Source organism: Rhodamnia argentea, chromosome 2, assembly GCF_020921035.1.
Source record: "Rhodamnia argentea isolate NSW1041297 chromosome 2, ASM2092103v1, whole genome shotgun sequence".
Lineage (NCBI taxonomy): Eukaryota > Viridiplantae > Streptophyta > Magnoliopsida > Myrtales > Myrtaceae > Rhodamnia > Rhodamnia argentea.
In genome coordinates this window covers 34,001,096-34,023,454 of record NC_063151.1, presented here as the reverse complement: position 1 = coordinate 34,023,454, position 22,359 = coordinate 34,001,096, and the positions used below count along the sequence as shown (strand labels likewise).

At 43.0% G+C, this 22,359-nt stretch overlaps 4 protein-coding genes across 5 annotated transcripts; 3 read left to right on the top strand and 1 right to left on the bottom strand.

Annotated features, from left to right (window-relative positions):
- Positions 1-618: 618 nt before the first annotated feature.
- Positions 619-17,351, top strand: LOC115738545 (2-methylpropanoate--CoA ligase CCL4-like). The gene is made up of 3 exons (XM_030671166.2): positions 619-2,478; positions 3,451-3,459; positions 17,342-17,351. Exon 1 carries the CDS (start codon positions 699-701, stop codon positions 2,394-2,396), a length of 1,698 nt encoding a protein of 565 aa, XP_030527026.1. The 5' UTR covers positions 619-698; the 3' UTR covers positions 2,397-2,478; positions 3,451-3,459; positions 17,342-17,351.
- LOC115738597 lies at positions 8,056-9,006 on the top strand. The gene has a single exon (XM_030671252.2). The coding sequence runs from the start codon at positions 8,155-8,157 to the stop codon at positions 8,797-8,799; it is 645 nt and encodes a 214-aa protein (XP_030527112.1). The 5' UTR covers positions 8,056-8,154; the 3' UTR covers positions 8,800-9,006.
- On the bottom strand, positions 11,458-13,250 carry LOC115738552 (pentatricopeptide repeat-containing protein At5g66520-like). Its single transcript, XM_048275061.1, has one exon. The coding sequence runs from the start codon at positions 13,230-13,232 to the stop codon at positions 11,634-11,636; it is 1,599 nt and encodes a 532-aa protein (XP_048131018.1). The 5' UTR covers positions 13,233-13,250; the 3' UTR covers positions 11,458-11,633.
- On the top strand, positions 14,137-22,117 carry LOC115738581 (glycerophosphodiester phosphodiesterase GDPD4). 2 transcript variants are annotated; one of them, XM_030671227.2, is made up of 9 exons: positions 14,137-14,443; positions 15,322-15,408; positions 15,764-15,861; positions 16,909-16,969; positions 18,816-18,896; positions 19,015-19,107; positions 20,581-20,670; positions 21,232-21,359; positions 21,534-22,117. In XM_030671227.2, the coding sequence occupies exons 1-9, from the start codon at positions 14,267-14,269 to the stop codon at positions 21,694-21,696; spliced, it is 978 nt and encodes a 325-aa protein (XP_030527087.1). In that variant the 5' UTR covers positions 14,137-14,266; the 3' UTR covers positions 21,697-22,117. The 2 variants fall into 2 exon arrangements, with proteins under 2 accessions (XP_030527087.1, XP_048131019.1); XM_048275062.1 differs by lacking the exon at positions 14,137-14,443 and adding an exon at positions 15,509-15,658 and having other exon boundaries at positions 15,689-15,861.
- The last annotated feature ends 242 nt before the right edge of the window (positions 22,118-22,359 follow it).

Below are 22,359 nucleotides of genomic sequence, written 5' to 3'. Positions count from 1 at the left end.
CACCCCTATGAACGCGGGTCTTGGATGCCCACTATTGGGAGAATTACCAAAAAAGTCCGAACTATATTGCAACTATATCGGTTCGGCTATGAGTTTTTTTTTTTTTTTTGGCTAATTCAGTCCATTTGGCCGGTCGCCTTTCTCGCCCACTATTTGGGCAGTTGAATTCAAGAAAAATGACATAAATGATCTTTAAAATTTAGCCAAATTGTGCAATGTGGCCTCGATATTACCAAAAATGCAGGGATAATACCGAACGAATTAAAAATTGAGGGACCACATTGTATAGTGAGGTAAAATTCAGAAATCGCATTGAATAAATTAAAATTTCAGATATCACATTGCATGCTTAGTCAAAATTAAGAGATTGCCTATGCCGCTCTCTTAAATTAAATCGATCCAATTAGGAAAGGCATCTTTTGGTTATGGTATCACAGGAAAAAACCAAAAAACTGAGTGCAGAAAAAGAGCCACTCTCGTCTGGCGAGTGATCATTTTCCTTTTTCTTTTTTTCTTTTTTTTTTGAATACTGCCAAAACTGCTTTATCCTCCACCAAACGTGGCACCTCCATCCATCTTCATTGGAGGTATGTACAGATAAATATCGACGAAGGAGACCACTCAGACCAGTGACAACGTTGACTGTAGAGAGAGAGAGAGAGAGAGAGAGAGAGAGATAGAGAGACTGTACTGTAGCCATGGACGAGCTGAAGCCCAGCCCTCCGAACTCATCGCCGTTGACCCCGCTCGGCTTCCTCGAAAGAGCGGCCACCGTCTACGGCGACTGCCCCTCTGTCATCTACAACGACACCACCTACACGTGGTCGCAGACCCACAGCCGTTGCCTCCGGGTGACCTCGTCGCTCGCTTCCGGCGGCATCGGCAGGGGCCACGTGGTCTCCGTCGTGGCCCCCAATGTCCCCGCCATGTACGAGCTCCACTTCGCCGTCCCCATGTGCGGCGCCGTCCTCAACAACATCAACCCCCGCCTCGACGCCCGCACCGTCTCCGTCCTACTCCGTCACGGCGGTTCCAAGCTCATCTTCGTCGACCCCCAGTCTGGCGCCCTCGTCCTCGAGGCCCTCTCCATGTTTCCCCCGAGCTCCGATCGCCCTCTCCTTGTCCTCATCGCCGACCCTGATGCCGTCGACGAACTGGGTAGTCCGCTGACCTCGTCGTCGGGAAACGCTGGTTTCTGGTGCACTTACGAGAGCCTGGTCGAGAGAGGCAATCCCGATTTCGAGTGGAACCGACCTGCAAGCGAGTGGGACCCGATGATACTCAATTACACCTCGGGGACGACATCGTCGCCTAAGGGCGTGGTCCACTGCCATCGTGGAATCTTCACGATCACCGTCGATACGCTCGTGGATTGGGCCGTCCCGAAGCAGCCTGTCTACCTCTGGACCCTCCCGATGTTCCACGCCAACGGGTGGAGCTTCCCTTGGGGGCTCGCCGCCGTGGGCGGCACCAGCATCTGCCTCCGCAAGTTTGACGCCGCCACCATCTACCACCTCATCCGGAGGCACAGCGTGACCCACATGTGCGGCGCCCCCGTGGTGCTCAACATGTTGTCCTCCGGCTCCGGCTCCGATGCCGAGCCGCTCACGCACCCGGTCAAGATCCTCACTGCCGGAGCCCCACCGCCCGCGGCGGTGCTGTTCCGGACTGAGTCCCTCGGGTTCGAGGTCAGCCACGGGTACGGGCTCACCGAGACGGGTGGGCTCGCGGTGTCCTGCGCATGGAAGCCGCAGTGGAACCGCCTGCCGGCGGGGGAGCGGGCGCGGCTCAAGGCAAGGCAGGGTGTCCGGACGGTGGCGATGACGGAGGTGGAGGTCGTGGACCCGGGTTCGGGCGCCCCGGTGAGGCGGGACGGGTCGACGCTCGGCGAGATCGTCCTCCGGGGTGGATGCGTGATGCTGGGTTACCTCAAGGACCCGGAGGGAACCGCCAAGTGCATGCGGGGCGGGTGGTTCTACACGGGAGATGTCGGGGTGATGCACCCGGACGGGTACCTGGAGATCAGGGACCGGTCGAAGGACGTGATCATCAGCGGCGGGGAGAACCTGAGCAGCGTGGAGGTGGAGTCGGTGCTGTACGGGCACCCGGCGGTGAACGAGGCGGCGGTGGTGGCAAGGCCAGACGAGTTCTGGGGGGAGACGCCGTGCGCGTTCGTGAGCCTCAAGCCCAATACGGGGCAGACGACGCCGCCGACGGAGAAGGAGATCGTGGAGTATTGCCGGAGCAGGATGCCGCACTACATGGTGCCCAAGACGGTGGTGTTCAAGGAGGAGCTGCCCAAGACCTCGACGGGCAAGATCCAGAAGTACCTGCTGAGAGAGATGGCGAAGCAGATGGGGTCGTCCTCGTCCTCCGCCCGAATCAGTCGCATGTGAAAAGGGTCAACGAGCTTTCCGGGTGAATCTACCGGAGTCAAGTATCAGTCAAAGGTCCGAGTCCCATAATCAGACATACCCTGTAATCAGATCGTTCGAGCTTTGTGTCTAATGTCTATCAACAACAAGTAGTAGTTCTCGGCGATGGGGAGTTACTGTTGCGTCGTCCCTCTCGGTCATGGTGTTGACATCAGACCACTCGAGCTATATTCTTCGTCTTCTTCTTTGTCGGTCTCTATTTTTATGTAGGGGAAAAGATGCCGTTTTGTTGTTTTACCACGGAGGGTCCTTACGTTGACGTTGAGCTATGGAACCATTGAAGACTGGACAGGAGTTGCAGGTTTGGGGGGGTGGGCATTTTCTTGTGGCCAACGAGACAATTACATCGATCAGAGTAATAACCCCGACATACAAAATCCATAAAGCTGCGTTTGGTCGACGTCGACAATTAAATTTATGGGCAAAGGACAGTTGTTTCGGGAGACTTTAGAGTTCGGGATTTGTTTTTTTGTTGTTTGCCCTTTCCATCTGGTGTCGATTCTTGCAATTTTCGAAGGATCCAAATCCCCTTTTGAGTTCTTCCTATTTCGCCTTTGATACGGTGAAGTCGAACGGGGACTAACGGTGTGACGATGGAGATGGAGATGATCTGGTGAAACGGTGAAGAAGACGAATCGGAGGGATGGTGAGATTTGGATATCGCCCGAGCAAGTGAGGTTCTCGAAAAATTTAATCTTACCGTGAATTGCACCAAATACGTGATTGGATTTTCTACAATTCGGAGGATATTTGAAGGATTTATAATCCTACCTTATTTTATCATATCCCAATTCAAATCCGAACGATCAAACGCGGCCTAAATAGATTTTAGTCAGAGTAATTAACGGCAATCTCGTAAATAAACATGGGAGATCACTTTATATCACTATAGGATTCACCAAAGTAGACAATTAACGCACAATTGCCCATTTTACGTTCTACATCATTCTCCTAATCAACAAGGGCATTCTATACTTCGTCCCGAACGCATGTAGGCTTTGAAACTAGATTTTAGCGAGCATTGGTGTTTCCCGCTCCCATGTTAGCTGCGGTTAGCGAAAATGCATACTTTTTGAAATATATGTATGCACATTCAACTCGTCCAGTTGCTCGGCCATTATGAGAAAAACTTCAGTTTGGTTTAGCGTACGACATTGATTCAATATCCCGTACCATGTACGTACAAATGATCCTATGTTTAGGTCAACAATAAGTACGCATTTATGTTTGACGCCCCCACCGCGCTTCTTTGCAGTTGAGATAGAATAATCTGTCTCGAAGGTTTTTAAGAAATGCTGCACTGTTTTGCCTTGAAATTAATTTCTGCCTTCATTAAATTTCTTAATTTAAGGACAAATTACACTGATGACTCGATAAAATTAATAAGTAATCTTAGAGTAAAACTATAATAGATAAATAAACATTAACTTCCGTCGGGGTTTCCTTTAAAACTCGCAAAAAAATTGCTCTTCATACTAAAACAAATTGGCGAATACACTTGATTTCTTTGCAATCGGGGCTCCTTGCCAAGTGGAAAATTACAGATATGACAATAGCCACCAGCTCTGGCTTGTACTTACATATAGTACTTATTGATTGAGAGATCGTGTAGCCATAAATAACTGATCGTCTTGTCAGACTATAATGTTAACAGCTTCCTTTCATAAACTGGGTATGCCTTCCTGCGATGAACTTCTTGTCATATTAGGAAAAATATAAGTTCAGTTAGAGCTAATATGGGTGTTGACTCCGGGGCTCCACGCATTTTATAAGTATTTATATCCTGAAGTTTATGATATTTCCAATAGATTTTTATATCTCACCCCTCTCGGATTAGATTATTGCAAAATTTTGTCTCAATTCTCAGTTAAATTTATGCTTTGCCATGCAATCTTATCATCATTCCAACGATTCCAGGCAACTGTCATCTTTACTTTTTATTTTTAGAAAAAAATTATCTAAAAAATCTTAAATTTATTGTACTTTATTAAGATATTTGATTTTTGAAATCGGCACATGTGAAGTCAATTGTTAGGTGAATGTATACGTATACTATAACGTCTTTGGACTATTTAAAATGGTTGGCTCCACAAGACCACATGGACTCCACCGGATCTAAGGTCCGCATTTATTTTAACTTCTATTGTACGGTCACCTAATATTTTGTCGTATGCAATATAGACTATTGTAGCTAAATTCATTGGTACACCGCATAACTTGTGTTAAGAAATAATATGGCTAACTTATGCCAACGTTACTAGAGAGTTAAGAATCACAACATGATATCATTCATCACATTCTATCAAGCGAAGCTAAAACAAAATTTTCCAACCCTCATAAACTATAAAAACATTCGATTTTCCTCACCACTAAATAAATCAAGGGGAAAATTTCAAACAAGCGCATCAAGTCTTCTCATTTTCTCAAATAAGGGTTTGAAGTGGTCGTGATTTTAAATAAGAGCCTAAAGTGCCTTTTTCGTCTCAAATAAGGGCTTAAAATGGCCATAATTGTCTCAACTAAGAGCCTGACCTCGTCGGCCGGCCAAAAATTTCCGGCCAATCAAGAACATTTTCGTCAAAAAAAATTTTTAATCTAATTTTTAATTAAAATAAATTAAAAATAAAAATGTTAAAGTAAAAAAATAAAGGAGAGACATAGGCGGGAGGGTTGGCCGTCACCCCAATGCCGATGGAGCGACAACAATGGCTATCGAGGTCGTTGGCGCCTTGGCGAGGGTTGGCGACCTCGCCGACCAAAGGGGAGGGCCTAGTGGCCCTCGCCGCAGATAAGAGAGGGCCACGATCCTCGCCCGTGTCCGGGGACAGGCTGCGGCCCTAAGTCAAACCTAGGCACCGATCGGCGTGGGCGAGGGTTGCCGACACTCTCCCATTTCCGGCGAGGGCCACCAGGCCCTCCTATCCGGTTGGTGGGGTTGCCGACGACCCCGACGGCCATTGTTAGCCGCCCCATCGGTGTTGGGGCAGCGGCCACGGGCAAGAGGGAAGCCCTCTCCCGCCTGTATCTCCTTCTTCTTTTTTTAATAAAAAAAATACAAAAAAAATAAAATGACAAAAATGCCCCTAATCCATGGTGAGTCGGGCCCTTTTTTTAGACTAGTATGACCACTTCAGGCTTTTATTTGAAATAATGTCCACTTCGTGTCCTTATTTGAGACAAAGAAGGCATTGCAAGTACTTATTTAAACAATGATCACTTCAAGCCCTTATTTGAGAGGACTTTAGGCCTTTTTTTGAAATTTTCCCTAAATCACGTGGATTATAAACACGTCTCGGTACATGTTTTGAATAATGTATTTTAATTTCTATTTTATATTTAAAGGGAAGGGAAAATAGGAGATTGAGAAAAAAAAAATTATGAAGAAAGGACAACAAAGGGAGAGAGAGAGGCACAAAGTGACGTGGGTGGGCTCAATTTCTAGACCTATCAAAATAGATCCAAAATTAGTTTAATAATTCAATATGCATACTAAATTTCACGGCCAACATAATGGGTCTACAAAATAAAAAAGCCACAACAAATGAGTCCGTTTTACAAAATAAAGAGACCAAAATAAGTGAATTATAGATGAATTCGCAATAAACCCATTTATAACGCAGTCGACCCATTTATAATTAAAAACGTCGCTTGTCTTGCTCAACCTCACTGTCCAGGTCTCCCGCATGACCATCTCCTTCATCTTCAATTCTTCACTTCACTCTTTGCGACTCACTACTTCCAGTCTCAAGACTCTCCATTCAGCCACATATCGGTTTCGCCACCGTCCATCTCGAGGCCCTCCCTCTATTCAGCTATTGTACATCATTCAATTCAATCACTAAACGCTACTTCCCGGTGCAACTCTTCAATGAAGGGTTTGTTCGTCCCCCATCACACTATTTCTGATCAACCTTCTTTAAATATGTAGTCTGTAGGACCTAAGAATGTATTGGGTACTTTTGATTTTGGTGGAATTTTCGATGGTGTGATCTTGTAGGCAGGTCATTGTTAGGGCTCGAAACTACGCCGCAAATTTCATACTTCCCAAGTCGTTACATGCTTTGACCGAAAAAAAAAAAAAAAAGTCGTTCGAAGCTCGAAGGGTTTCACAATAGCAACGAGATCCATGCGATTTGTTCGGTGAACTTTATCATGCGGGTGCAATTTCTTGTGCCTAGAACGTGCTCGAAAATGTTCAATCGAGAAATTTTTTTTGGCTTTTCCGATCGAGCTCGCCCGTTCTACACTCTCACCGCTCTCTCAAAGAACTCTTGGGAAAAAAAAACCTATCCTTTCATTCTTTTTCATGGATAGCCAAGAGATGGTAAAAAGATAGTTGCCATCTGCACATGGAGATCTCACCAGCAGAGTCATAAGATAAAAGAAAAAAAGCTGTTGACACTTGCGCGCACACACACACACACGTATACAGAGATAGATAGATAGACATGTATATGTCAAAAGTCAAACCATATAAAAAAAATGGGGTTTTTTCCGAATCTCGACAACATAGAAGCAAAAGAATTATTCAAGATTTAGGTAAAACGACCGGTTCAAAGATGAATGACCCCTCATTGAAAGCTATTGAAGATTTCTACATCTTTCTAATTTGACTTTTGGTTCAATTCAAGTGCACTTCGACCAAAAAATAAAAAATTCAAGGGCACAAAAGGTAGAGCAAAATGGAGGGGTACGAATTAGAGATGATAAAAAAGTAGAGCCATATAGCCTAGCCAAATTGCGGGCCGGGTCGGCCAGCAACTGGACCGGGGGGGTTAGATGGGCTTTGTAACCCAAAAGTGCCCCTCCAGCCAACGTGACTTGAGAGGCGGTCCCGGGAGAGCCTAGGCCCGCCAAGTCCATAATCAGTTTTAGTTCAGGTATAAGACAGAGGGAGGTCCCTGGTTAGTACTCATGGGTGAATTTGGCCAATCAATGTGTGATTTTTTTTTGGTAAATGGACTATTCCTCGGGGTGGTGGGGCTATGAGTGCCAATGCCACCGGTCAAGTCCCTCGGGACGCGGTCGAGGAGATTCGAACTTGAGACTTCATCGGTTTAACTGTTTAAGGTTCGGGAATCTCACCAACTCAACCAACGTCTCATTGGCAATCAATGTGTGATTTTGTCAATTAGGTCGTCGAAAAAAGTCCTACCCATTTAAATATTTATTACTCTAATGCTGCTCGCCATGAGGGAAAAAATCTACATTTATGCTGTTCATAATTCCACTCCTAACAAGAAGCAATTAGTATAATTTCATTAATCAATTATGCAATCAAGCTGTTATGTGTCAAAAACCGAGTTTGGCGATTCCATCTCATGATTCGATAGTCTAGGTTCGATTTTATCAAAACTAAAATAAGAAAATCGGTGTTTGACTCTAATCTAACTTTATTGGGCCCGAAATTCGTACTTTTTACGACTTGATTACATTATTTTGGGGTTTAATCAAACTCGAGCGAGATGACGAAGATGTATGGACTGTAGAGGGAAGGTTTGGGCAATGTTTCTCAAATAATTTTCAAGAAGTTTCAAAAAGATGTTTATTTTATTTAATTGAGAAAAGTAAATAGTACACAAAATACCTTGCTTTTGCCTCTTTTATATACAAGGATATAAGCTTCGGAAAAGGATCCGGAAATCGGTGGTTCCTCGTTCGCTTTGACTTGTTGACTTTGGACAATTCCACTCCTCCGTCCTCGTCCACCTCGTCTTCCATGGCGTCCGCCGCGATCGGCCGTGCCTCCCTCCCCTTGCTGTTGTTCACGATCGCCCTCCAATCGGGTCTCCTCTCTCTCTCCGTCGACGCCAGGCCTTGCAAGACCCTCCTCATCGCCTACTCCTTCTCCTTCACTGGAAAACCCGCCTTCCTCGGCCACCGCGACCGCCCTTTCCCGGTTATCGATTTCGCGAAGCCCGACCCCTCTTCGTTCGATTCGGCCTCTTCCTCGTCGGAGGAGATCATCACGATCTTCGATGCCTCCAATCGCCAATTCGATCGCAAGCCGGCCTTCCTCTTCTTCGATCGCCGCGTCTTCCCTTCCCGCGAGCTGGGGATGCCGCGCCCGCAGTATCCACAGCTTCCGAAGCGGCAGCAGCGGTCGGTGCCCCTGGGATTCTTTGATCTGAGCTCTCTGCGAGACCGAACGGTGGACATCCTCAGCGTCGTCGTCGCCTTGCTCTTCGGCGTCGGATGCGGTGCCCTAACCGCAGCCACCATGTACCTGGTTTGGTCTCTTGTCGCTAGCCACCGCGGCGATGATTTCCAGGAGGAGTCCGATGATGAGGATGCGAGCCCTAAGAAGATGGGTTATGTCAAAATTCCTGCTGCAGATGCCTTCCCAGACCCAACCAAAGCCTAAAGCCTGTAGGTGCTGTATGAACAGTCACATACAATCGTTTAAATAATTTGTGTGGAGTACTCTTGTCTTTTCTATTGTGTAAGTTCCGTGCGTGTATTCTGGATGATTGATGCTTTACTCGCGAAGACTATCACTTTGTTTTTAGATATCTGTCCCTAACTTAATCGCCCAACTTCGGGTCTTAATCTAGCCTGCAATTAAGTTAAAGCATCAGTTGCGTTTTAGATCTCTTCTTGACGTGGCTTATTTGTTTGATTACTCCTGTTTGATGCTATTCATTTCTCATTATCTTACAGGGCTTTGTAAGAAATCAATTGGGTCCTTTCATGTTAGGATTATACATTACTTCCTCTCTGAGGTGGATTTGATGATTTACCCTCCTCTGTGGATCCTGCTCTCTATACTTGCGACGCCGGTTTTGAGAGTGGTCATCCTATTGACATTAATGAAACCCTGCTCTTGTTCATTGGTACCTGTTTTGTCCATGTTTTTTTTGTTCAAGTTTATAGTCTGAGGAGGCATTCGACTTACTTCCTGGTTTCTCGTCCTTGACCATCTTGGTGTGCTTGCCCCTCCTAATTTCTTTTGATTTTCTCCTATTTAGTAGTGTAAAAAGACGAAGCTTACTCACAACGATCAAGCTTCATTTAATAGTGCAGTGTTGGGACTCTTGGCTGCATAGTGGCACACTTGGTTCAGTTTAAGTCTTACCTGGATGGTCTTGGGTATGTTAGCCAAATGGTGTCATTGTAAATCTGAGAATCTGTTGGCTCAAGATGGCTAACTTGCTGATAGGGCTTTGTATATTGATGGGGGTTCTCGTTCGAACTTCAAAAAAAAGAATGTCAAGTGTTAGATGATAATGAGGATCAACAGAGATCTTATTGCTTCACGGTGGTACTATTGCCCCCAGATCTTGAGCTTTTAGTTCTGGGAGAGCTTCTAGGAATGGTAAAGAGAAAGAGGGTTTCTGAAAATTATTAGGATATTGGACTTCATAGAGCTTAAGGAGTAAGGTATGTAAGTTGGAACTTCCAGATTATGATTTAGTCATATCATTGGTTTTTTGCCTTGTGCAACCAATCTGGAAACCAGTTAGAACAGTTTCCAAGTTCCCATCAGAGTTTTAGATAGTTGTAACCAAAGTTTTTCCCTCCCTTATGAGAAATGGTGCATGGGTGTTATGTTATGGCGATGTTTGTTAGGTAATGTAGTAATGTACCATCCTCAGGGAATCAATCCCGGGAGATTTAAAGCTGGAGTTCTACAATTTCAAAGTCCAATGTAGCGTAATATTTCGGTGTTTCACAGGAGTATGACTGTATGTCAACTAGATAACCTCAGTTTATCATTTGTTCATATGCCTCGTTGTGAGTCAAAGAGGGTGGAGATTATATGATAAATATCTTGTTTTCCCTAGCACTAAATATAGTGATCCGGGGATCATAATGAAGCCATGTTTTAGTGGGACCTTCTGAGTTAAATCGTGGTTGACAATTGGAAATTTGGGAAGTACACGGTCTTTTGTGGAGAATGAGAAAAGCTGGTTTAGAATAGGTTATGCTACATCCTGGATGGATCTTCAGCCCGCTTGTGGTTTGGTTTTCTTTACTGCTTGTGCAAAAGTATCGACAATACGCCATGCTATCTATGCCGTTTTGTTAAAGCTGAGTGTGAAGACCCGATCACATCATCTGTCGTCATTCACCAGAAGCTACTTCAGAACCTTTAAGAAGTTGTAGGGATTGGGGCCAGGAAGAGTATGGTCATTTTGAGTGACCCTATTTTTGAAATTGCTTCTTGTGTGGAACGCAGTAGCACTCAAGTTTATCATCCCGAGAATATATTAGATGGAATTTCTTTTAGGCTACTGCAATGAAGTATGAGTTTCGGTCTGCCCCCTAAGAACTTCTGGTGGGTATGTCTACGTTGGGGTCTTGCGCTCTATAATTACCTCACTGCTTATGGTTATGTTCTCCCATTTGAAATAGAATGCAAGTTCGCTCGGTATAATTTGTTTTTGCTTTTTTACCTGATAAGTTTTACTGATAACGAGTTCAGTGCCATAAAATTATCTCAATGGAACTGTCGTTAATGCTTTCGGTTCTGTAAAGCTAGGCGTTCATACTTGGTGCTAGCTCTGTCTTAAACATGTAATGCGTAAAACTAGCAAATTCTGTCATATAGTTGCCTAACTAGTTGAATTAAAAGATTTCTGCCTTGTCATTGATGCCCGGTGCTTTATGTCCTCCCTACTAGCACGATCCAATGAAAAGCTTGTTTCTTAAACCTGCGGCCGCAAGACTAGCAAAAAGCGTGCTGCGTTGCCAGGATAATTCTTTCCATTGTGAAGTAGTCCCGTTGGTTTCACTTTCACCGAGCAGCTCGAATCTTAGGTAACTTGTTCCATGAAGGCAATCATAGCTTGAATCTGTTATACTTATGCTACCAATAGCTGGGAATAAGGCACTTGGCATTTTCTGGGTGCTATATGGATTTATTCATGACACACAAGAAGACTGTACCCTTTAGTTTACATAGCCCAAATTGACTCGGATCACATTAGAAAAAAACTCTTGATATAGGCTAGTTTTGTCGCAGGGAAAACGTTAGGGACCCTCCAATTCTGGGTCTTAAACTTGGAGGACTAACAATACGTTTTACCCAAAGAAATATCCAAATGGAGATAGATCAGTTTAGTTGAATTTAAGCAACGGTGGCGATATACATGGAGAGCGATGTCGCCAATATGCACAAAATGAAAGGAAATAGAATGGCAAAATCCATCGCCTGGGCTCTACTCTTGTTGAATTTATGCACCCGAGGCACACATGTTAAAAGAAACAATTTTCAGCAACTCCCGCGCCGCCCTCCTCCTCCAGGCGAAGGGACTTCAAATGCTTCTCAATCCAACATAACAATGGTACGACCTCTTCAACGAGCGCAACGGACCGGTCTCCCACAACGAACTCGCGGACCTCGCCATTCACTTCGATCGAACTACAGCCAGGCACCTTCTTAACCCTGTTCTCCTCCATCCCTTTCCTCACTTTCACAACGTCGTCCCACTGGCTTGTCGAGGCATACATATTAGAAAGCAAAACATGAACTCCGCCGTGGTCGAGCTTCCTCTGAATTATGCTTTCCACCAATTCTCTTCCCAACTCCACATCACCATGAACTCTGCATCCGTTGAGCAATGCCCCGAGAACATAAGAGTCGGGCTCCATCGGCATTCCTCTCACTACCTGCTTCGCCTCTTCCAGCATCCCGGCTCGACCTAATAGATCCACCAAACACCCGTAATGCTGAACTCCCGGCTCGATCCCGTATTCCTTGCTCATACTCCTGAATATTTCCAAACCGTGGTCGACCATACCCATCCGACTGCAAGAGCTCAGCACGCATATGAAAGTAACTTCATTAGGCGCGACTCCTTCAGTCAGCATCCGCCCGAACAACTCAATTGCATCCTTGCTGTGACCGTGATTCGCCAGGCATGAAATCAAGGAAGTAAAGGCAAACACATCTCTCTCCTCCATCTCCTCAAAAACACGACGAGCTGCGTCGACGCAACCACATTTTGAGTACATGTCGATAAGCGCAGTGCCCAATATCCTATCTAGCTTCATCTTTGTCCTGTCCACGTACGCGTGTATCCACCTTCCCTGATCCAAAGCACCAAGGAAGGCACAGGCGGTTAGCGCGCCCACAACCCCTGCATGACTCGGACGAAGCCCGGAAAGAGTCTGCATGGCGTTGAAAAGCTCTAAAGCCTCCCTAAACAGGCCAGCCTGCACGTACCCATTGATCATCGCGCTCCAAGAAACAGCATTCTTGTCCGGCATTTCGTCGAATAGATTGCGCGCGACTTCGACTTGGTCAGACTTCACACACCCATTAATGAGAGCAGTCCAGGTAACCACGTCTCGGTTCACACTCGCGTCAAAAATTCTGCGAGCTGATTCAAGAACATTGCAAGTGACGTACAGATGGATCAATCCATTCTGCACAAAGTCATAGGATTCCCATCCCAGCCTGATGGCTTGGCAGTGGTAAATAGAGCCCGAGCAGACATCGCCGAGCTGAGTGCAAGCAGTGAGCAAGAACGAGAGCGTGTAGTTGTTGGGCAAGAAGCCATAATCCGTCACCATTCTCTTGTACAGAGCCAGAGCAGACTCGTGTTCCTTTTCATCCACGAGAGCTTTGATCATGGTGTTGCAGACGAAGGCAGTTCGACACAAATGAGGGAGATGCTGAAAGAACCTGTGGGCGTACGAGAAGTCGCGGACGGCGCAGAAGGCGACGATTCTTCCGGCGGCGTAAGGGTCGAGGAGGGTGCCGGAAACGGCGAGGTGAGACTGAATTTGCTTCATCTGGGTCATGGTGAAGCATTGTTCTAGGAGGAGGAGAGATCTCTGGCTTGCTTTCATAAAATGAGGAGTCAGTTGAGATGCAGCGTTGTGTTAGGGAAGTTATATGGGAGAATATATTTGGGTTTAGCAGCTAATATATCCGATTGGTCTATAAGTTAATTCAACTTAATATATTGACATGTTCCGATTTAGGATTTTTTTTGTGAATCTTATTGAGTGAAGTTATCGGTCTTCAGCTGCGTGCTTCTAACAGAAATTGTGGTCAGTGACTGATGATCTCTCTCGCATCTTACGCTAAATCATTGAGGTTCCTACCGATAATAGTAATCAAGCTCCAGAAGAGTGTTTTTATGGAATTATAGCGACGATGAGATGACCCATTCACTTGACTCCATGGAAGCTCGAACTCAAGCTCGATCTCTGCTTTGAAGTGCAATGAAATTGAGAGAGAATCATGGATATTTGCATATGTGAATAATGTGTTTCTTCATTATTTTATTAGGTCCACAAGCAATTTGAGCAAATTTAAATCAACTTGATTTCGAGCATTTTATTTCCCTCATTTTTTTGATATTTGTTTCTTTTTTGGTCTAGCCGAACTTGTAACGTGTTCTAATTATCTATGCAACACATATATATATATATATATTGAATTTGGTTGAAAATACATGTTATACAGTCACAACATTATGTAAATTATTTCGTATCGATTCATTGGAGTTGTAATGTAGAGTTATGGGTAACTTACCGGCGAAAATAATTTTTTTTTTTAGTATTGCGAATTAATTCAATTTAAGTGGCTTTGCATCTCAATAGTGATTTATGTGAAAAGATTTTCTCTGGGCATGACATGATACCTAAAGATTTGTAATGGGCAAATTATACGAGTCAATAGTCAAAAGCAGTCGCTCAGTCTCCTTCCTCAACCCCCACAGACGCTAAAAGCTTCATTCCCAATCAACAGTTGCCTTGCCGGCAACAAACAACTTGCGGGGACGCGACGCGAGCTTTCTGGTGTACGCCATACATGCCAAGAAAAAAGGGTGGGAAAAGAGAAGACAATCCTTTTCTTCTCCCGGAGATCTCTACCCATGGCGATCTTGGGAAGGAGGCGAGAGCGAGAGCTAGGCGTTGGATGGCATCGATTTCCCTTAAGACTGACGAGACATTCATGGCGAAGACAGTTTCGCATCCTTATCATTTGCCTTGCCCTCATCGCTCTCCTCCCTCCCATCTTCTTCCACTTCCGACTCAGGACCTTCCGTCAGGTCTCATCTCGGTCCTCACCTCGCATTACATGCCCAGAAAGAGTTGAACTTGCGTTTTGTTTCTTTGTTCTCCGTGCGTGCATATATTTTTCGCCAGACATTGATTTCGGAGCAAAGGTAGGAAATTTTGGCTTAATGCGTCGACCCATGTTCTCATTTCTTCTGTACCGTGTTCCGGTGCTACAAGAAAGTAGTTTTTCTGTCTAGGATGAAGCAAAAGATTTGCACTTGAGAAAATGTCTGCACTGGCGTTTCATCTCCGGTAATTATCTCTATGTTATGTGGCCTTTTGGTCGGTCAATTGGCTGTGCCCTGCCTAGTGCCTCCTCTTTCTGTTTCCCATGCTCGCAAAAGCTTAGTTGTACTCATTCATGATGGTGGTGTTGTGTGATAAATGGTGTTCTTGACTATGAAAGAGTGATGAGGGTTCGCTCCTGTTGCATTGGCCTGAATTCAGTTACTCCAAACCCAAATTTTCCTGGGTGTTGTATGGAAGCTACCTTAATGATGATGTGAGAGTTGCCACATATCAAATGACGGTCTTTTAACAAATGCCCCTGGAGTACTTGGTAGACGTGCTTAACGAGAAAGTTTTAGATTGTGTATATCACAAGGACAATCAGTGCATTGGAAATTGTGATATTTCCTCGGTTGGTTACCTAACTAGTTCCTAATCCATCAAATAGTTTGATTCATCAGGTTCCAGATTATGACATTTAATCATCATCTTCTGACTTGCATCTTTTTGAGTGAGATTGTACGTGCAATGCAGTATGATTTTTTTGTAGAGGTCAAATGTAAGTCTTGCTCATGATTGTATTGAGGTTAATATAGTCTAGCCTGCTGCCTATATTAGCAAATTTCCTAACATCATGCAGGCACAATTAAAGAAGTGCAGTTGGCTGAACAGTCCACCTCTTGTGTGCGCTCATGGTGGTGACTTGTCTAAGGCCTTCGCCAACACAGTGAGCATCCATCTCTTTATAGATTGTTTAATGAAGATGTTTGTTGAGACTGGGTGGGAAAATCAAATGTGTCAAGAGGTTTTATTATAAATGGCGCAAGGCTCTAGTTAAGGCAAGCGACTCAACCAACAAAAGTTTGGTATAGGAAAGGAGACTGCAGAGGAACCAAGCCCTTTTCCTCTTCATGGGATATGCGACCATGATAAGAGAGTAACAAAATCATTTGGTTTCATGGATAAATCCAAATAAGGCCTTTGGTTGATGGATACATCCAAATAAGGCCTCCTCGGCATCACTTTGTCAATGTTTGAAAGTTAGAATCGATGAGTTATTTTTTCTTTCTGTTGTTCTGCAGATGGCTGCATATCAAGATGCTCTTCGTTCCCAGGTAGACTGCATTGAGATTGATGTTTCTCGGTCTTCAGATGGTGTGTTGCTTGCTCTACACGACAGGTAAATTAGCTATGTTGTTTCTTATGCAACATTTCACTGCTTCAACCCTGATTCTGCCACAAGTAATCGACATTTTCAAGGAAATAATTCAATACTTGACTACTTTTATAACTTCTCTTTTCAGATACCTTTTTATGTGATTGAGCTCTTCATTTGTGTACTTCTCACAATGCTATCATGTCATAGCCTTGAACTCTGACTTTTCTCTTTCTTCTTCTTTAAATGAAAAGGTTCATCAGTTTTGCTCATGATGCCCCATTTTGCGGTTATCTGGGTTAAACATAATTTAATTTGAATGGAAATTGGTTATTGACATATATGTAATGCATGATTAGGGGTTTTATATAGACTTTGGTGGCATGCTAGGTAGCGTTGGTGATTTTAGCAGGATTGGATGCAGTAGTTTCCTGGAAATAGATTTTTTTTTTTCCTGAGTAATATGCATATATTTTCTTTGAAGGGGATATGTGAGCTTCGGACGCAAATTCCACTCTTTTGCTACTGCCACGTGTCTGAAGTTGTCTCAATTTCTTAAATGTGTATTACCAAGGACATCTAGGAATTTGTTGTTTGGGGGGTGAGAGAAAAGGGAAGCATAAATGAAAGACTAATAGTAGAAGGTTAATAATTGTTCTTTTTGTGTTTAATACCATTTATACTTGCTGTACTTTTTCACCTACAAATTTCCTGTATGTGAACTAGTAGTATGCTAAACGCCTTGAATATATTAGAATTCTTGCTTTCTGTGAACAGCGAACCTCATCTATTGCTACATCATTGAGATGATGTCAACCATACACATTTTGTAGACCTAGCTGTACCCGATTAAAAGCACAAGCTTTTCTATTTAGGACAAAATGCTACCTGCTTTGAGAAATTGTGTTGAGTTACGCATGTGGAAAGCAAGACTTTATACTGGTTGAAATAAATTGATAAGTTTAATTAGAAGATTGATCTTGTAATGTCTTTACAATTGGGGTATCCTAGGTTGGCAATCTACGTTGAACGAAGCAAGAGAGAATCCTAATTTTTAAGTTTCAATGACAGGGATCTGCATCGGATATCTGGTGATAGAACTTCCAGAGTCGGTCACTTCAGCATTAAAGAGGTCAGTGTGGTTGAGTCAGATGGTTGCTTTTGGCATGCAAAGATACTTAAATTAAACATTTAAAATACAAAATATGGATTGCATACACAATGTCCAAAGTACTCTGAGAAAATACCAATACATTCTTACTCTAAGTAAATTTGTCGACGTAAACCGTATGTTAGACCTCCTAATCTTTTCGCATCATAATGAGTCTGTTCTCTTCTAACAGGGAAGACTGTTCCCTTGTCCAACGTACTTTTCTAGTAGAGAGGTTCATTCTCAGTTCATCAAGTTTTTGTCAAAAAAATTCTTCTGAAAAACATCTACATGGTTCAAACAGCATATCGTTACCTCAACATCCATAAAAACAACAATAGCATCAAGAAGCAGAAATTCCTAAGTTTTAATGACATTTGGGGTGCTGGGGTTGGGGGTGCCCTGTGGGGGGGGTTGGCGTGGCGTTTGGGGATGATGATTTCATTTTCAGCTTTAAAGACTTATATTATTTGCAAATGTGCATGACCTAAGATAGTTCCAATAGGACGATGGGCCTATTTAGTGAAGTATTTGAAAGGGGCTTTGGGGCTCTAAAGTCAAATGCAAATAGTATTTGGTTCGTTTTTTGCTCAACTTTGGGGAAATGCAAATTAAATTTCCCGAAGAGGCCCCTAAAGGCTTTTAATCCAAAGTAGCTCCGGAGGTACTTTGAAAAGTTGCATTTCCGAAATGCAACTACAATTTTTTTTCTTTCAATTTTGCCCCCCCTCAACTTTCATAATTCCGAAAATATCCTCAAAATCTGCAAAAACCTAGTGCTTGCATCAATCTCTGTTTCTTTGTGTCACCAATCTCGAGTCAAATTCAATCAAAAGCTACAAGCTTTCTAGTGTGTGACTGTGAGTCTGTGACCAAAACCAAAGAAACAACTGCCGTCTCGTCCTCTTCCCTATGCCGTTCCAGGTCCACATCAAGCCAATGCTCCAATTGGCTTAGATCCTCCACAACCGAGGCTTCTCCATCACCGTCTTGCACACCGACTTGAACGCTCCCCGATCTGTCCTCGCATCCCCACTTTGCCTTTTGCTCCATCGGCGATGGCCTTGGCCAATCAGAGGCCTCCACGTCGGACATTGTCCTCTTGATTGCACTCCTCAATGCCAAGTGCACTGCTCCCTTTGAGGAACGCTCGAGAGGAGTGTCATCCCATGATGCGCCGATTGCGTGCCTTATAGTGGACGCCCTGTTCGGGCTCACGCGGGATGCGGCGGAGAGGGCAGGAGTGCGCAGATGGTGTTGCTGACCGGCGGTGCCACGTCGCTTCGCATTTTCGCAGCAGTTGGCTGGAGGCTAGATCTGGTTGCTGTCGGCCGAAGGCGGCGGTTGGCCTGTGCAAATAGTTTAAAAGTTTTTTTAAAAAAAATTAGTTAAAATACCCTTTTTTGTCCGATAGCAAAAATACTTTACAAAGTGTATTTTTTACCAAACGGCATTTATGTCAAAATTGTTTTCCAATGTGTTTTTAAAATACACTTTACCAAACACTACTTGCATTTCAAAAATTCCCTTTAGCTCAAAGGTATTTGCATTTTCCCAAGGACATTTTTCCAAAGCTGAACCAAACAGGCCTGATATTACATTGGAAAATTTAGATGTGGCAATCATAGGCAGCCATCTAATTGGTATTCCTTTAAAATGTCTAATTATGGACACAAATTCTCAACAGGGAGCTTATTTTGGGAGGATTGAGAATGCATAAGTTCGCTACGTCCAAAGAATTGGCCTTTTATCTCCTGAAGGAGTGTCTTACAGTGGGAGGCTTCTAGTTAAATTCTGATTGAGATTCTATTCTAGCTTCTTGTTGCAGATAAAAGAACTTGAGAGTACCCATCAGTCTTCACTGAAGTTTGCTGATAGCAAAGTTCTCACTGCTGCGGAAGCTTTGAAGGTATCTTACCTATATGCAGACCTCTGAATCTGATTTTGATGCATTATCATTTTCTATAGTCTTTTTGCTATATTTCTCCTTTTGATGGGTTTTCGCTGTGCTCCTGATGATTCAATAGTCAGTATCAAGATCAGTTCGGCAGGTGATTCTCGACGCCAAAGTTGGCCCTCCAGCATATGAGAGTGGACTAGCAAAAGATATCCTTTCTGCTGTGAGTGCCTATTGGTTCCTCTCTCTCTCTCTCTCTCTCTCTCCAAAAATAGATAGATTGCATATATTTGGGTTGACCATATTGATTCTTTCTTTGGTGGAGATTATTTCCAGAAAACATTCAGGAAATATTTTTCTCTTGATCACTAAAAATAGAACAGATCTGTGTGATGAAGCAACAATATTCCAAAACTGTCAATAGCTTTCCGCAAGCAAATACTCCAAATATGTGTGATCACAAATGTCATTTTTGTGAGATTCCATATAATGGACCTATGACAAGACCAAGGATATGAGCAGAATCCGGATATATAAAGAGCGCTTTTTTATAAGGCTCAAATTTGTTGTTATGAACAGACCACGTTCATCAGACAAGTGACCTCTTAGGTCTCCTGACACATGACAGTAAAGACCTGTACCAGATAATGTAGGAGCTTACTCTTCCACCTTAATAAGGCAGGCAGTTAACAATTTCAAAATTCTCCATTTCTTTAGCAGAAGATGGGAAAAATTATGTTGCGATTCTGGTTATATTACTATACACCCTCCAAATCGTATCAAAAAGGTTTCACACTGTACTTTTGTACTTATTGGGCTTGGACTTTGTCCACATGCATGCAGAGTAGTTCGCATGTCCTTCATGCAAGAAATATAAAAAAAATTGATACATTGTCAAGTTTAATGGGCAGATATATCATTCTCTTGACATGATTTTTGTGTAATTTCCATACAACGGGGGTCCCTTGTAATTTCTTTGAAGTATCTGATAAATTGGAAATTCCAGGATATGTAACCTCATGAAAGAAGAAAAATCAGAGTTTAAGAATTTCACCATGAAAGGAGGAAGATGATAAATTCTGATGACTTTCTAAATCTGGTCGAGAAGCAATTGTAAACACCATTGAAGACTTCGATTAATCATATCAATGCCTTTAGCTACTAACTTCCAAAATTTAGGTGTAAAAAACCACATCTCAACCGTAAGTAATAAGATATTGTAAACTAGATTAGAGAGAGTAACAAGATTTGTGTTGCTTACCTGTTACAGAAGTTTCTTGCTGTGCCACTTAGTTGCATTTTGCATGTTCCTCTCTGAAGCATATGAATCTACATGGAAAGTTCGTGAAGTCACTAAAACCTGGATTAGGAATGCCTTGAGGTACTCAATTGCAAGCTCCTTTCTGAACCTGTCTGTCATTTGTTCCACTAATGACACATTAAGGTGATCTGCAGTGAGTCAAAATAATTGATTCTCCTGTTCCATGTGCAGTTTTCGTACAGCTTCTACTGAATTTCCTGTTTCCCGTGAGTTTGAATGATATTTCACCTAGTGGAATTGCTAAGAAATGCATGTGGAATTTACCATGAAGGCTTGATATGAGTTTGTGAGTGACAATCAAGAGATTGGCAGTGAAATCATTGTTAAAACATATGACCTCTAGGAGTAATGAATCACACACCTTTTGAGTTTCAGGTTGAGATGACGGAATGCAACAATTGCCTCTTGTGGGCTAAAAATGATGATCTAGTCAGAGAAGTAATTAAACTGTCATCAAATTTGACGGTAAGAACTTCTCACTTCTTTCTTTGCTTCAGGTTTCAGGATAGTCTTGTAGCATTAAAAAGTTTGGAATAAGATATTAAGAGATGGTTTTTCTTATAGCAGTCGGAGACAATTTTTCGAGATGGTGTATACGCTAATTTTCTAAATCGTCTTTGTTTCATCGTTTTGTAAACATGGTTTAATGTTGAGCGGGTGAACTCCGTCAGAATTACACTAATCCTATTGACTTTCCCATGGTGTCAACTTTTTGGGCTAAATCTCCTTGATGACTAGACTTGTGCTGAGTTCGGTTTTCTCTCATAAAAAGATGTACAAATCAAACTAAGTATACTGTTTACATCTGTGGGTAGTTTTAGCCCCTGCCATCATTGCATGTGGGAAGGGTACCTGATAACGTTTGCTCTATCTAAATGCGTAGGACTTATTGAGCTAGATTATATGGTTGGACCAGTAAAAAATTTGTTGGCTGCTATGAGGGAATGTTTCCTTATTATGCTAGAGTGGTAAATATTCTTTTCATTTGTGCTTTTGGTAGTCAATGGCTACTTGATTACTTTGTAGGTAGGCTACATTGTCATGAAAGATCCATCCACTGGACTAAGAAGTAATCTCTTGAGGGTGAAAGGAGCTGGAGTAGTTGGTGTTTTCCATCCTTTGATTGATGAAAGGCTTATGAGAACTCTTCACAGGTAATTTACTTCATAAACCTAGAATTGATTTCTTTGTTTCTTTGGGTTCTTTGGGAGGGGACTTCTCAAATTGCTCCTTAACCTCCTGAAATATAGAGGATGGTGCAACGGTGTCGACAGCTTTATTGTCTAAGGTAAAAATTGTAAATTCTGAAATTTTTGGTTTATTTATAGGGGAAAGAAGAAGGTATACGCATGGACCGTCGATGATTTGGATTCCATGCAGAAGATGTTGTATGAGCATGTCGATGCTATTGTTACTAGTAAACCCACTGTACTTCAACATTTGATGCAAGATATCAGAACACAATGTCTTGAAGAAGGTTATTCTTTCTAAATGGTTGTAGTAGCTGGAAGCTGCATGACATTTAGGACAATGAGCCATTCCTGTACTCGGTGATAGAGCATAGCTAGTATAATAAGTAATATATGTCTCAAGTTAAACCCTTTTGGACACTTTGAAGGGGGGAAATTGGTGCAATTGGACGTGAAAAGAAGCTTTGCCACATTGATTTTGTATAGTAAACTTGTACAGGCCGGAGAAATGTGTTTTTATTGAAGATTGTTGATAATCTTTTTGCTGTATTCTTTTGCTATATACAATGGTTGTCTCTTGTGAACGACCGTATAGATTAGTTCCTATTCAAATAAGGTTGTCTCGTGCCTAACTTCCATAGATACCCTAACTCTGTGCGCCTTTAGCATTTGTTCACAATTGGAATCATTGGAAAGTATTTGAAACTGCTGAATTACTCTGATAGGTAGAATCTGTTTCCTTACGTTTTCCCGGAGAGAATTCATCTGAGTGAACCAAAAGTAGCATCCCTCCGGGAAAACATCTGAGTGAACCAAAAGTAGCATCAGATGGATGGTCCTCTCGACGGAAAATTCTATCGTTCAAAAGCTGGGTGACTTGTTTCTGCTGGCATTTCCCAGTACAAATAAGGGCAAGAAACTTATGGCATGAAATTTACATAGGGCTATGTTCTTCCATTCTCAG